This window comes from Montipora foliosa, chromosome 11, assembly GCF_036669935.1.
Source record: "Montipora foliosa isolate CH-2021 chromosome 11, ASM3666993v2, whole genome shotgun sequence".
Classification (NCBI taxonomy): Eukaryota; Metazoa; Cnidaria; class Anthozoa; order Scleractinia; family Acroporidae; genus Montipora; species Montipora foliosa.
The window spans coordinates 8,955,660-8,971,761 of NC_090879.1; the positions used below are offsets into that span (position 1 = coordinate 8,955,660).

Consider the following 16,102-nt stretch of genomic DNA (forward strand, 5'->3'; position numbering starts at 1 on the left):
GAGGTTAAAAGGAAAAGGAAACTCAAGAAATCCAAGAAAGAAAAACACAAAACGTGACTATTTCAGATATAGACAGCAACTGGTATGTAATGTCACGTCCTAGGCTGTCTTAGTTCGTTGCACTCAAATATGTTTGTGAACTAAGAACATTTGGTACAAAATGTCATGCACCGCTTGCAGGGAGCACGTGGCTTTGTCAGCATGGCCCGTGTAGCCGCTTGGAGGCAAACAACGAGAAGAGAAATGGAGGGGTTATTTGATAGGTTATCAATATTAGCCCAAGAGAACTGTTAAGTTGTCTAGTGTCTGGTGCAAAAAGCTGTATTTATAGAATAGAACACAGACACAACTTTTTGAAGTCTCCAATTGCTCTTCCCCCCCCCCCCCCCTTCCTTTTCTCATCCGAATATTTTATGTGGTTTAAAGGGCGGGAAAATTTCGCGCTCTTTTCACGACGGTCAGCTGATGGCACGCTTGTTACATCACCGATTGAGGACAATTTTACCATTTTGAAATTGAATAAACATGAAAACATATCAAAATTGCGATTCAACGTTTGTGAATTAAGGAGCGCTGCCCGGAACTTCCTACATAGAGTTTCCCAGAGCCTTGGGTCGATCCAAGGCTCTGGTGACGAGAATGACTCTAACACCAACCCCGTGTGGCCAACACATCACGCATGCGCACAACCGTCCCACTCGGTCAATTAGCAGCCATGGACAGCTGTTTCGGCCTTGCTGGGCCTCATCAGCGTGGCGTAGCTAACATACCAGGCGGGTGTTTTAAGTAAGCAATTTTACAGGCCGGGACAGAAAAGAAATGAACGCAGGCCGTCTTTCCAAATTACAATATGATTATGTTTTGGTCTATAAATGACTGTTCATTGGATGGACCACTTAAACAATCAATGCCAGCTAGTTTAACTTTCAATTTCTCGTTTAAGCGAAGGGACCATAACAGTATAGGATGGACATCCGCAGCCCGTGGGGGAGGGAGGAAAAGGGTATATAGAATTTCGAATAATTTCCAGTAATTGTCTTCGAAACTGGTAAATCATTCTGCGTAAGAAATCGCAAACTTTTCCACTTTATTCAGTCTCCGAAATTACATTTTTTGTTTTTGTTTTTACAACCTTTGTTCTTTTTGGCAGTGTTTTTTCGTACGGTACCCGTACACCGATCTATATTTGCTACTCATACGTGAGTCTTAGAATGATTATTACAGGTTCTAACCCTAACCTTGAACGACAAAGTCACGCATTTATTGAAAGCTAACCGCTTTAAAATGGGTGCTTAGACTTCATACTATCAGCGCTATTTGAAATTAGTGCTTAGACTTAAATTGTACGCGAGAAACACAAGGCAGGTCAGATGGCCGGTAATATTCGAACGGAAGAGGTATTTCGAGAAATTAAACTGGCGTCAATGCCGTTGTTTGATTTCTGAATTGTATATAAAAGAATTTAAGACAAGATAAGACTTCCCGAGTGTTATTGAACCTGCAATAATCATTCTAAGAAGACTCCCGTATGAACGGGTTGGTGTAAGAGTCCCGTACAAATATCCTCTTTGTTTCTTTTAATATGGTTTGAAAGACTGGAAAAGTGGTCACAGTTTGATCCATGACCGAGCAATGAAATGGAACGGGTTGGATACCCTGTTAACGTCACAAATTACTTTGCATCGCTGTTTTCGAAGAACTATCCAAATTTATAAAAAAAGCGCAATAATGCAGGCATTTTGATTGGTTCTCACCAACGATCTATTGGATGACAGAGACAGCTGACGTCATCATCAAGAAATTTTAATTCTTTATCATACAAAACACATATATACATGCCAATTTTTTGTTCTCACCCCATTTTGACGCCACCTGGGGAAGCTTGGCAACATATAATCTGTTTGTTAAAGGGAATCTCCACTCTTATTACAGAATAAGTTTAAACCGAAGGAAATTATGTTTACAATCAAATTTGTTCGAAATTTGTTTTTAAAAAAGTGTTTATATCAGGAATAGTGAATTTTAAAATCGCTTCTTTTCACTTTCAAGTTTTGCGGGCGCCGCTATCTTGAATAGTTGTGACGTGTTACGGTTGCCCTATTGTTCTGACACAAAGAGCTTTTGTCCAGTAACAATAGGGCAACCGGAACAGGTCACAATTATTCAAGATGGCGGCGCCCGCAAAATTTGAAAACAAAAATAGGCGATTCAAAAACTTATTTCTTTCAGATGCAAACGCTTCCTTTGAAAATATTTCAGATTGACTTGGAGGTTCCCTTTAACCGCGCCAGACAATGAGCGGCATACGTAATAAATGAGGGAAGTAACTACAACCTAATTCCCAGGTCTCGCATCTCCCCTTCTCTTCTCCGTTGCTCCCCGTTCCAGCGGAAGGAAGATGAGAGACCCTGGGGACGACTTTGAAAATCGGCGCATGTGTGTCTCACTAATTTTCTCGAAATTGAACTCCATAGACCTTATTCATAAATGGCGGTCAATCTATAATTCTTTTGTCCAAGTGCAAATTAGCCTACGAGGTTCCGATACCATGCAGTGAATAGGCCATTTCCGAGTTCGTGTCTGCTTCCTCTTTAAAGGGAGTCTAAGTGCAAATTTTTTCTTATGAAAATTAGTTCATATTTAAAGTAGAACTTATTACCATCACAAAAACTTCGCACTCAGACTGGCTTTGAAGAGGAGGCAGACATGAACTCGGAAATGGCCTATTGAAAATAATTCTTGCTCTGAAATGAGGCTTGGTAGGCTATTTTTCATATATATTAGCAAAATAATCCGAAGCTAACAGGAAAGAGTGAACGAAGATCAAACAAGTCTTTTTCAAGATTTTGGAAAACGCCTGATATTTGTCATGTAAATTCCCTTGTATCATCGACCATCATTCCCACGTTAAAAAAAAAAACATTCATAATCACAGTTAACATGCATAATATACAATACGCACTAACTTGAAATCTACATTTGTGTGATTGGTCCGCAGAGAAGTTACCCAGCTAATTCAGAATCGGCCAGAGCAGTTTTCGCTCTGCTCAATAGACCGTATTCATAAACGGTGGCTAAGTAAATATTCTTTTGTCCTTATACTAATCATCCGCACTAGCCTAGTTAGCACGAACAAAATTCAAAAGAAGTTTTGCTCCTAAGTGAGGCTAGTCAGGATGATTAGCACAAAGACCATGAATTATTTCTTGACAGCCATTTGTGATTACGGTCTATGAGTTTTTTGACCACGTCGTATTTAACAATTAGACCTGTAGCCCGCAAGGGCTACGGGTCAATAGCTCATGAGGCGTAGCCGAATGGGCTATTGACCTGTGGCCCTTGAGGGCGAAGGGTTTAATTGTTTTAGTATCACCCAACTAGTCGGACAGATAAGGCAATAATAAAGATAGCAAATGCAAGTTGAAAAAATATTTATTTGGGAATAAAACGAAAGAAAGCGTCACGCTTTTCGGTACTGGAGGACTATTACTAATAGTCCTCGAGTAGCGTAGCCAATCAAAATGCAGGATTTGCATTAGTCCACTAGTTGGGTGATACTAAAACTGCTTATTTAGTCTAACTTTGTAGTCAGAGGAGATATGATAATTGGTTGCAACTGTACTCTGTTCTGTCCATTTTCACCTTCAAAGGCGTGAAGGTTGCTGGAGATCACTTCATTACAGTCACTGAATCCTGTCACAGAGCCGTGATTTGCTTCGAGTTTTCCGGTAGGAACTCAAAACTTCCACCCTCGTTCACGATCCCCAATTCAGCTGACTTTAAATTGTTTGCCGTTGCAGAATTTGAAGCACTATTGTCTCCACTGCTTTGATTCTGTCCGTAAATAGACCATCCTCCCGACATCTTGAATTTTCGAAATACGCTGCTCCGTGATCTCCTCCTACCAGAGACTTGACGCGGATTAACGTAGGCCAGTGTGCAGCCAAGACCAAATTCAACGAGTCGAAACGACGATTCAAAAATCAGCCATGACCAAGGTTCGGGTACTTGTGCCCCATCGCTAGAGTACATATTACGCACCACGAAGATTGAGTACAGCTGTAAAACAACGCTTATCAAACCCAAAACCACTGTTATGTACGTAATCTTTACCAGTTTAGTTACATTCGGAGCGGGTGCTTGTTTGGTTGTAAGGTCACTGAACCTCCGCACGGATGAACGAGATTCATGCACTGATCTAAGAATCACCCGTCCACTGTAAATGAAGCTCATTGACAGTATGAAGCTCAGAAACAGGAAAAACGTTTCGCAAGCGATTGTAAAAGCTCTCCAGTCTGCGTACAGCGATATCATTACTTCCGTAACCAAAGACAACGAAAAATGGAACACAATTACACAAGCCACAAATTTTACGCTCTGTAGTTTTTGAGGATATAGTGTAAGTTTGGATAGCTGAAGAAACGCCAAGTGAACTAGGAAAAACGATGCGGTAATGCACGGGTAGGCGATACCAAACAATATCCTGGTTAATATCACCGGGCAATCGCCGGGCAAGAAACATTGCTCGGATTCATAAGGATTTATAAAGAAGAACGCAGCTCGTGTAGAAGCAAATAGTAGAAGTAGAAAACTGATGACTATCGCGATAAGGGGCTTTCGTCTGTGTTTCCTGTTTGCCAAATCAATAAGTGACCACAGAGCATAAAATGCCAGTAGAGAAAACATGGTCCCGAGGCCCAACCAGTGAAGTTCCCAGGTCCATTTCCAGGTTTCTAGAGCTTGGTTCCAATGTGGTAGGGGCTCGAAAGCAAGCTCACTCGTAGGTTCCTCGTGCGGAATTAAATTCGGAGTTCTCTCTGGTGCACTCTCAGGTTCACTTGACGGAGTCGAGTTCGTCATTTTGTGGCTACCTACCTACAAGCGAAGAAAAAGAAAACTTGAAATATGCCTTTTTCGATATATTAAAATTCAGCTTGAAAGAGAGGTTTAGAGAACAAAGGCAAAAGGACCCATGCACGCACTGTTCACAAAGACTGGTGCACCGAGTTCCCAGAGTTGGGTCTGTCCTTTTGATAATGACTTGCAGGGGCACCCAACGACTCTGTTCCTCACATTATCTGTTCCCCAGAGGAATCTTGCTGGCTGGCAAAAATACAGGTGTTTCGATGAGCTGGCTGGGAAATTTTGTTATTGATAGAGGTTTTGCCTGGGAATTACTGACTTTTTCTAGCATTTCAACCCGAGCTGGCTGTAGAAACTCTGAAGACTGAGGACGACTAAAAAAAAAAAAAAAAAAAAAAAAAAAAAAAAAAAGAACCCCTTCCCTCTCCCAGAGAATAGTCACAAACATACGACGGCTGGTCAGAGTGATTGCGCTTGCGGAAAAAACCTGTTTTGTCCCGGTTTTGTCGCTTTTGTTCGGTCGTTTTGGATCGAGGGATTTGAAAGCGCGCGGAATTCCTGGCTGGGAAATAAATTTGATCAGCCGGCTGGGAAACCAACCAATTGTATCTAGCTGGCTGGGAAATTTCTTGTGTGTCTTGCTGGGAAAAAGGAACAGATAATGTTTTCCCAGCAACACTGAAAAACACCTAAAAATGCCTTAATAACATTTATTTTCATTAACTGGGGTATAATAATACATTTTACAACAAATTGGTCGTTGGGTGCCCCTGGACTTGACGTTTCGTATGTGCTCTACATACATTTTCAAAAGTAACCGTTGAAATTTAAAACAGCTATTTATATATAACAAATCGGATGAGGGGACTGGAACCTAGATTAAGCAAATACTTAACAGTAAAATATATAATAATAATAATTATAATAATAATAAAAACAGAAAAGATTAATAAAGCATCAGCTTTTCACTTCCGACGTTGACGTTGAAAGCTGGCTCAAGTTCTTGAATAAAGAAGGTCTCTTTTATTTTACAATGATAGTCAGTTTTTCCCTTCGCTAAAATATCATTGTATCATTGTAAAACTATCATTGACTTTCATTGTAAAATAAAAGAGACCTTCTTTATTCAAGAACTTGAGCCAGCTTTCAACGTCAACGTCGGAAGTGAAAAGCTGATGCTTTATTAATCTTTTCTGTTTTTATTATTATTATAATTATTATTATTATATATTTTACTGTTAAGTATTTGCTTAATCTAGGTTCCAGTCCCCTCATCCGATTTGTTATATATAAATAGCTGTTTTAAATTTCAACGGTTACTTTTGAAAATGTATGTAGAGCACATACGAAACGTCAAGTCATTATCAAAATGAAAAAGTTCAATATGTTTATCACTGCTGTTTGTGTCTTATTTTTGGGTCTGTCCTCTTGGATTTCTGCCTTTGTGGTATCATATCATGGTTGGGAAGGAACGTAACAAGCCTCTCTAGAAACCGAGGGTTAATAATGGTAGTTCCACTGAGTGTAGTGCAATTTGGTCTGAAATCATCCGTGTGATTTCAAAATCGAACTAGTGCTCAGCGCGAGTTCGATTTGAAATCATAAGTATGATTTCATACCAAAATTTCACGTACCATTTTACTGATTACATCCAAAAAATTAAATCCCACAATTCAATCGCTCAAACACAGTATTTTAGTTAGTACCAATATTTTTACTGATCTAGTTGCCGGTTTATATACAAAGCGGACACAAAATGGATACTAACCCTAACCCTAACTTATGTGGAATCCATCTCAATGTGCAGTCAGAAGTTAAAAGTTTAATGCTACTTGTTGTCTGAATACTCCCCTTTTAAATGTAGGTTTTCAGCCTGAGGGAGCTCATTAACATCGTTCAGAAAATTTAAGTAATTAAATTTAATCTTTTTTTAAAGTAAAGTTTTGGGAACAAAAGTTGCAAAATTGGCCACACAGTGGCTTTGTTTGTCTTTCATTTTTCCGCAATTTGATTGGTTTCTTTAAACAAGCCTTGAAATGTGATTGGTTGTTTTGTGTTAGTGTTCCTTTCTCATTGGCCTGAAAAAGGGTGCGATTTAGAACCAAAAATGGTGCGATTTGTATAGATAATCACATGATTTCGAGTGCAATTTGGAATAAATAAGCACGAGTAAATTATTTCAAAGACGACCAAAAGAAAAATCCCAGAAAAATCATGTGATTACTTATTTATAACATACATGAAAAACTGATTCGTGATGGTTAAGCAAAAGAAACGCACGCGTATCACGCAATCAGGGAAAAATCCGCCATCCAGGGCGCACGCTTGATTTGAAAACAAAAGATTTTATTGGTTCTGACCAAACCCTATTGTTTGTTAGCCAATCAAAATCCAGAGTTTCAATGTGTAATTTGCACTGGTGTTACACTTTTTGCACTGTGTTACACTTGAACTGCACTGCTCTCAGCCAATCAGAATCGAGCAATTTTTTCATGCATATTATTATTTCAAATAAACTTGGCTGAATCAATAATATTTCATGGCAAGCGACTGCCACCAGCAACATCTTGACAAAATTCCGGCCACAACTGATTTCTTCATCCGTACAATTGATCAAAAGCATACCTTCCTCCCGTCTGGTGAAGTTTCTCAAGTTTTGTCCGTAAGTATATTCTACAAAAACTGCTTTCCCTGATAAGTTATTGTGATATGCGTGTCCATTGTTTCAAATAACAACAAATGGTTTCCAAGCCAACAGTTTCTAAAATTAGGTAAAGGCACAAACTTTTCTTTTTTCAGCATCTCTAAAGTAAATTTACAATCGGTACATAATCATTATTTGTACTGAATTTTATTTTCATCCAGCAAACGAGCAGGCGTTTCTTCCCGATATGTCAGTGCGATCGAAAGTCCTCGTTATTTGCTATGCATCTATTTTTTAAAAAGCCTCTATTTATGGTGCACTCATTTAATCGTGCCTGTAACCATCTTGAAGAGAAACTACCCTTAAAAGGTGAAATCCTATAGTCTGGAATTCCTTTTTTCCCAGCACTGAAATCCACCCTGCTTAACTTAAACAAGGAGAATGATATCCTGATAAACGGTAGTCAAAAAGAACTATCAGCCGGGCTTCCGCTTACAAAGATGATTTTGTACCATTGCACCCGGATTACGAGTGTCTAGTTAGAATCGGAAACTGCAGCTCGTTGTCTCAAGGAATTAATGTTTATCGTTACGCGGAGCTACTGAGAGGGCAACTCCAGATACGACATATGGAAGTGAATGAGCGAAAAGCCTTTTAAAGTAATTTAAGCCCTGCGAAATGGCATCAACTAGAATCAACAAAACTTCGATGTCTTTTAAGAGAAAGACAAAGCCGCTAAGACAGTCCTAACAATTCGAAAAAAAACAAACAAAAGCGATGTATCTGCTCCATTCTAAGAGCTGACAGACCCCTTACGGATGGGCTCACGGGAAAAGCACTTTGTGCGCTAGTTTTAAGTTGTTTTCATTTTGACATTGTATTCAATTTCGGGAAAGAAATAACTTGAATGCAAATTTTCCTCTAGAGTAACTTTTGCAGAGACATGGTCCAGTTTGCAAATCAAATTTTGTTATGTCTATGCCAGTCACGTGATTGATAAGTGAAGTTTAATTTTTTTAGCCTGTACAGAAAGGATTTTTTTACCGCTGTTTATAAAAAAAATGATAATATGTTAGAGAGGCTGATAAGATTCAAGCCACGAAAAAGTGCCTCTCAGTGGTGCCAAAAAATTGAACGAGCGGATATTTTAGTGTCACCATTAACAAGTTTGCGAAACGACCACTATCAGATGCGGTAGCAGTCACGAAAAACGAAACCCGCTATTTTGGCGTCTGGACTCAAGCTTTAAACAGAAATGAAAACAAGTTTCCGTTAAAGAAGGCGGTCAAAGGTCTCAGCTTCATTATTGCGATTAAACTAGAAACAAACAACAATGATTTTGTCCCCAAGATAAAATGAAATCGTCGTACCACTAAGGGCAATATAAATGACCAGTACTTGCCCTTGAATTAAATGAGGATAGTTGCCACTGACTGAAGAGGAGACCACTATAATTGACCACAAAAAAGAAAATTGGCTTCCAGACTTGAACTGTATTCTTTTAAGGAGAGACTATCAAGTTGATCGATTTTTGTTTGGCGGTGATTCTGTTTAACAATGCAACAAGAATGCACAGCGGAAAAAGAAAGCCTGGAACCCCGTTCCTCGAAAGTTCGAACACATTTCGGGTCCGAAAAGCCACATCCGAATGTGCCATCCGCTTGTTTTAATAGACTGGTATTTGTTTTCAAGGTAACAAAAAGAAAAATGGTGGTGGAGTTTGATGGCTAAATAGCTCTCCATTTTTCTTTTTTTAAGAAACAGAGGAAATTGTGACACCCGAGGAGAGCCCGAAACGTTCCGATAATCTCGAGAAACGAGCCCCTGTAGTAACTGCAGAATACGCGGCCACGATTGTGATCTCGTAGCAGCATCGCGTTTGAAGAACGAATCGTATCATAACAATACACGCTATTCATCAGCAAATAAGTGGCCGAGAATCCTGCAATGTAGCTCAAGGCCTCAGTAAAACCAGCATGATTATGAAATAAAAGTAGACGAAAAATGAAAAGCATTTCCTAGAAAGTTATTTTTTTTTTCAATTTTCACTGATAGTTTTTTTATGCCAGATCTGATACTTCTTTGTCTAAACACGCAAAATTAAAACTTCCGGGAAAGTTAAATGGAAACAGTCTCACCTTTTCTTCAGCGTATAGTTGTTAACTGTGGATTAGTAAACTGTATTCCCTCCGTAAAGATAATTTCACACTAATTGCCCCGGGCGGGATGATGATGACGGAAAATACACTCTTTTGTTGTTGCGGACTCGCTGTTTATAACTAATGATCACAGCCGCTTCTTTTGGTTAGTGAACGCAACACCTGCTACACGAATGGTATGAAATACGTCTTCCCTGCTTCTACGCCAACTAGAGACCAATTCGTAGACTCAAGATAGAAAAACACGCGCATTCCGCAACCTTCACCAAGAGTGTCGATATCGAAGTGGCGAAACGTGACCAGTAAGCGCAGGGAATAATATTCGTTAATCGATATTGCAGGTCTGATAAAAATGAGAGGCTGCAAAATGAGTTATCCTTTTAATTATTTATGGTCAATATTAGAATTTGTATCTCAAACTCCTCTTTGTTTTCGAATGACAGCGAATGGCATTCTTAAACACGCGAAATCGTAGGAGGTAAAAGTTAGTGGAACAGATCATGTGACCTTACAGCTTGATTACAACCATACCACGCACACTTTCTAAAAATCTTGTAACTCATCAAAAGAGCCTTCCGGGCATTACATTTACTTCAACAGTCCGGAAACCACTATATCTCCATTTTATGGCTACAAGAATTAAGTACTAAAGCGACTTCAACTTACTGCGGGGTTTTTTTTTTGCTTGTTTTTGTTTTTTGTTGTTGTTTTTTTTCTTTTCCAGTCACGTTGGCTTAACTACACCGCAGGCACCAAGTCATGATTGTTACTGCGAGAGATACTTAGTAACAATTCAAAGTAGGAGAAGTACTTTTGCATGAACATGCCCTGAAACCCTACATATATTCAGAAACTGCTTTAGGACCGGAAATGAATCGAAATTAAATTGTTCGCAATTGCTTCCGGAACAAAGCCTCTGGAACCTTCCAATTAACCATGCCACCCGCCTTGTGGACTTTCCGACAACGGAAGTCTGTTCAGTTATTTGAGTTTTCCTATAAGACTGAAATCTTGCAAGGCCAAACATAAACGACCATTGGTTTTAATAGGCTACATACCACTGACATTCAAAGTCTATATAGGAGCTCTGTTTATTTGTTCATCAGAGCTCTTTCCTTTTATGGTCGTCCTGGCAGTGTCTTTCAATGGAGATGGCGCCCCGCCCGGGGATGGCGCCGACTTCCCTCAGGTCGAACACGGGATCAGCCAAGTCAGGAGGAACCACGAGAATGAATTGGTTTTTAAAATTAGCCGAATTTGCAGCCACTTTGTTCTATCGTTTGACGCAAAGCGTCTAGCCGGTGTGAAAAAATGATTCTTAATTACGCAGCAAAAAACATAAATAGCTGATTTCGTCATACTCGCGTAGTTCACTGTAGGTAATGTGCCAGCACTGACGGTGTATCATATATTCGATATTGGACTGATTTCGTGAGTTTGTTAAAGTTTACAAAGCCGTGGCCGCAAATGACGACAAACTATGCAAACAGTCGTGTTTGGGCTATGTCGTAAAGATTTGTGTTTATGTGATCTTAACCATATGACAGTAGGAGTCGTCTGTTTTCATTCTTTATTTCTTATCAAGTTGTTCCAGTTTTGTTTCACTACCGTAAAGAAAATCATTTGATTTGAACACATTACCGAGATCTACGACATCACTTTTTTTCCCATCTTCTACTTAAATCGAGTATCTTCATTTTAATTGTTCGAAGCCGGGAAGAGGACGGTAGGGGAAAGAAACTAGAGCCACTGTCAGTTTCGGGATCGATTGCATAATTTTTTAAAGGGCTCCAAAGTCACGTGATCCCAGTTGAACTCAAATACAGAAAAAATGTCTTGTGTAATGATCCAAGCATTTGTCAAATTGTTTTGATTATTTACACATTTACGATAAGAGAATTCGCCGCGCCTGAAAATTACTCGTTAGCCTTTAATCGATTGGGAGAAATAGTGATGGATCTACAAACTGGAGTAATAAAATCAGGAGCTCATCCTCCTGATAGAATTTAATATCATGATATTTCATTCCATCCGATAATTACATGAAAATGAGAACCGTTTTTTGGATCTCTTTCCGGCTGATAAACGATTTGCCAAGAAAAGAATTCCATGCTTGTAACGATGACAACGCCTTGTATTGCGTGGTCATAGTATCAGTAAGGTAACCGTAAATATTGCGTTTCTTTTTACTGCATCTGACACCGAGCGGGATGCAATTTGGATAATTTTTGGGGTTTCAGTAAGTTTATTAAGCGTATTTAATTCATGATCCCCCTGCATGTATCAAGTTGACTGCAAAGCATATTGGCAGCCGGTTGCCACTTGACAAACTTTTAGCCCAGTCCGTATTGCTTCGATATCACTTTTCAACCTACAGGCATAGCTCTGTCTTTCCTTTTTAAACTGGTGAAGCTTTGCCTCCAAAATGCGAAAAAGGAAAAGCAATAAAATCATGAAACAATGTATGTTACTTCAAGAATTACGTAATAAAATGATGAAATTTAGGTTTCTATGTTGACCCGGGGAAACTCGGAAAAATCCAAGTGTTCCTTTACAGGAGTTGAACATGACCTTCCGCCGATTACTAGTTCGGATTCTCTGTCACTGAGGCTCGAACGCCGGGGTTAACACGTAACATCTTTTTCATTACAATTACGTAATACTTCGGAAAAGAAACAAATTGAAGATTTCGAACGTAATTAGAAACAAAAAGTGAAGTGAAAATACTTGGCCTGAAACGTTACCCCCAGAAAAAAAATGCATTTTAATCAACATTGAGACAATAGCTTTGCGAAAAGAAAAGCCATCAGTATTCCCGGCCAATTTAAACTGTTTCAGTTGTATCTTTTCTTTATTGGACTGAGATGTCATCTCACCAAATGAGTTGGCAAGGGTGGAGTTGATGGTTCCCTGGTTAATATACATGAAGATGCATACTAATCTTTTGAATTCGTTACTTCAGAAATTGTACCCCATTAATTAAGGCAAAAAATTTTTAACTACTACTTATGTGTAAAACAGTTCACCGTGTTCAAAATGTTCTCTCTGCTACAACGTCTCAATGATTTTCATCCTTTACATGAACATCAGATTGATTCGGCACAATGTCTAGGAATCTTGAATAATTATTCGTTGTTTCTCGAACGTGGTTTCACACGGGTGCACTGAGAAAAAGGTTCTCACCATTTTGAACCAGTCAGTATTGGAGCCCTACCAGACAATCACTTTGTTTAGGTCTCTTTCAACTTCGCAGGTCAGTTTGTTCTCGCGAAAACTCTAAAGATCGAACTTTCCCATGTCAGCTACTTCGAGCAATCACTGTAAAGTGTATCACTGATGTTATCTCATATGGATCATTGAGGGAACACTTATAACTAATTTTGAGTGGAGCCGGCATGAAACCGTTAGCTCAAAAAGAAGTGTTTGATTCGACACTGATGTAGGCTGAGTTGAGTGCGTGGGTCACAACACCCAATCCGTACGTTACAACTACCATAACTCAACATGGGAAAATACGATCGAGTAAAAATACAAACATAGAGGTATAAATCTCTTCTCAGAGGACCAAGGCTCATTTCCTCTATTACGCAGTGGTTTTTATTTTAACTGTGAATTGAAAATAATTTTTGTCACTTGGATCCTGATTTCAAATTTTCTTCCATTTCCCTTCGGATTTACGAGCTTATGAATCTTTTCAGTTATCATGTGATCAGATTTTTGGTATTTCGATACAAGATGTCAGATATTGAAGAACTAATGCGGGTGAGTATATTGACCAACTACGATTCACGAAAATTTGACTCCCAGATGAATTTTAAACGCACAATCCTCCAAGATATCAGTAAGTAGCCCAAGATTTTGCTTGGGTTCATTTTCATTGACCGTTTTATCTCAATCTACAGAAGTATTAGCTCAGTTAAGAGAATAGCATGTCTTTTTGGCCCTGATTAATAAAACAAGCCTGTCTTCTTACTTGGACGAAGACCACAGTAATTATTCGAATACTCTTTCCTCGTTCAGTTAATGCACCTGAACAAGAGATATCACCAATTATTAAGTTTCAACGAGCACTTACCGGCGCCAAGTTTCCTTGTAAAGCTGCAGTAGGTTTGCGTTCTCAGTTCTGATTGAGCATTGGTTGCCCTCGGTAATCGATGTAGCCTTCAGTGATAAAGATGAGATTGAAATCACAAATGTTCTATTTTTTTGTTTTCGTTCGTAACCGGCTCTTCGAAGAAAACAGAAGCTGTTTGGCACCTCACCAGAAATTTAGCACTTAGTGGACACTTTAATTGACTTGACGTTTCACCGATCCAGTGTGATGCCAGCTTTTTACTTCTTCAGTTGTCAAGCACACCATGAGCGATAAGGGTACTATGCACAGTTTTCGGCCATTGAGTTGCGTAATTAAGTTTTTCACCTTTGAATGAAAAAACAGAAATGGCCAATATTGATCATGACTTCTCTTCTTTACACATCATTTATTTTCATTCAACGCGAGAGTGCGATTGGCTTGTTCATATCATATATTGTCTTCAGTGTGCACTGATAGCTACGGATATTGCTTAAGGGTTTTATGCCTTATTCTGACGCTGGTCAACTTAAACCGACCTACAATAAAAAAGTTGAAAGTTTGTTTGTTTGCTCGTGAGCAGTAAAAACTTTTGGGATTGTTTACCTGTAGTCGGGAATTGTCACTCCACTGTGTCTCGTTGTTTACGGAACTGCCCATGAGACTAAAAGGTTTTATAATGTTAAATGCACGCATTTTGTAGTCTTTTGACACATTAATACTTGTTGCAGATAACAAAGGAGACCGTGAAAGCCTTTACAACAGAAATTATGTGCCATCATAATTTCATAAATTTGTTGTTTGATTATCCGGCACAATTCTCATTTTTGCAGATCGCGGAAAAACTGAAAAATCTGAAAACCCCATCCCTGATGTTTGGTGTGCCTGAAACAATCTCACGTCTATTTGAGTTTCATTTTGAGTTATATTTCCCCGAATTAAACAAAACTCTCATACCGTCGTCCATTCTTGCAGAATTGAGAAGGTGACTGAGCGTGTCATCATGAAGCAGTCCGTGTCATTGACCCTCTTAAATGAACCACGCTGAGTAAAGAAAAAAACATCTAAGACCTATTTTCAGGATACTCAACATTATCTTTCACATTCCATTTACGAAGTGTCAAATGATTTAAACCCCCAGGACACTAAGTGTTCTTAATTTGCAAAGTGCACGGAAATGCAGAAAATTGATTTACTAGGTCCTAACGAGTTGCGATACCCAATGATTGTTTAAAGTTGAAAATGTAGTTTTGAATAGAAATAACTGCCCTTTGTTAATCTACTTGCTTTTTTGGTCTGCGAATTAAATTTTCTGAATTAAGGATCCAAGTGGCCCAGGTAAAAAAATCGATATACCTTTACCTTCAAAGTTCGAACCGAGAAGACCGCTTCAGTTATATAACTGTCTTTTTTTACCTTTCTTCACTTGGCTGCACTTAGCACAAGTACACAAAAGATACCTGCATGTTTACATTTACATGAGAATAAACGAGAATAAATACAAGACATTTTAAAAATCCCGTATTGCGTAGTTTTTTCTCGCATGCTTGGCTAGCTGTTACTAAATACATTACAATACAGATCTTAAGTTAAACAAGGACAATAGGTGGCTGCACCTGCCATGTTGGAAGACGAGAACAATAGATTTGTAATGAGTTCCTTTTGTCAGTCGTCACTCAGATGCAGTATTTGTTCATTTTGCCACTAAGATATGCATCTCTAAGAGAGTGGTTTGAAATCTTCCAATTGATAGATCTTTGTGTGACAATTGTTGACTATAGACGAAAAATAGAAAAAAAAATTCTTGCAGTTATCTGGACAACTTAAGCTGATTGTCTCTAAAACGACAGCTGGCCTCAACAGCATTCAAACCTGTGATGACCCCTGCGATGTCACTGCGAAGCTCTATCAACTGAGCTATGAAGCTACTCAGTGGGGAGTAGGTCAATTCGCTGGGCTCATACGCTAATTTCAGTAGTAGACTATATACATTAGATAACACTTGACGAAGAAGAGGATTAAGTTTCCTATATAGTTGCTATCTATTTCCTTACCGAAGAGGAATTCTATTGGGGATGAAGAAATTAGTTGATATATATTCTTTTGTGAACCACTCTACCACTTCTGGAAAGAAAGTCAGGTCCAGTGACATCGGTTCAGCAAAGAATTTTTTTCAATTAATCACTTGAGAGATTGTCTCTTCACAAACAATTCTGTCTTGGTGACCACTATTCTTGAATTAAATTCTCTTAATTTATTATCTTTGCATATCTTCATTAAAACTTTGTCCATTTGCAAGTCTCTCGCATACTTAATTTCGATTTTCGATTTCGATTGTTTCAAGAGGGGCAAAAATAATTCTAA

General features: G+C 38.8%; 2 protein-coding genes across 3 annotated transcripts in view; one reads left to right on the forward strand and one right to left on the reverse strand.

The window, feature by feature from the left end:
* Positions 1-394, forward strand: part of LOC137977672 (protein CUSTOS-like) — a 5,764-nt gene extending 5,370 nt beyond the window's left edge. The window contains exon 6 of the mRNA XM_068824961.1: positions 1-394. This exon is cut by the window's left edge and continues 98 nt beyond it. Coding sequence (XP_068681062.1) covers positions 1-57 — 57 coding nt within the window. The 3' untranslated portion in view covers positions 58-394.
* Positions 395-1,129: 735 nt separating this feature from the next.
* LOC137977671 (proline-rich transmembrane protein 4-like) lies at positions 1,130-14,086 on the reverse strand. Of its 2 annotated transcripts, XM_068824960.1 has the most exons (3): positions 13,929-14,086; positions 13,742-13,827; positions 1,130-4,875 (listed from the first exon to the last, which is right to left on the reverse strand). In XM_068824960.1, exon 3 carries the CDS (start codon positions 4,858-4,860, stop codon positions 3,697-3,699), a length of 1,164 nt encoding a protein of 387 aa, XP_068681061.1. In that variant the 5' UTR covers positions 4,861-4,875; positions 13,742-13,827; positions 13,929-14,086; the 3' UTR covers positions 1,130-3,696. The 2 variants fall into 2 exon arrangements, with proteins under 2 accessions (XP_068681061.1, XP_068681060.1); XM_068824959.1 differs by lacking the exons at positions 13,742-13,827; positions 13,929-14,086 and adding an exon at positions 9,646-9,972 and having other exon boundaries at positions 1,131-4,875.
* Positions 14,087-16,102: the final 2,016 nt, after the last annotated feature.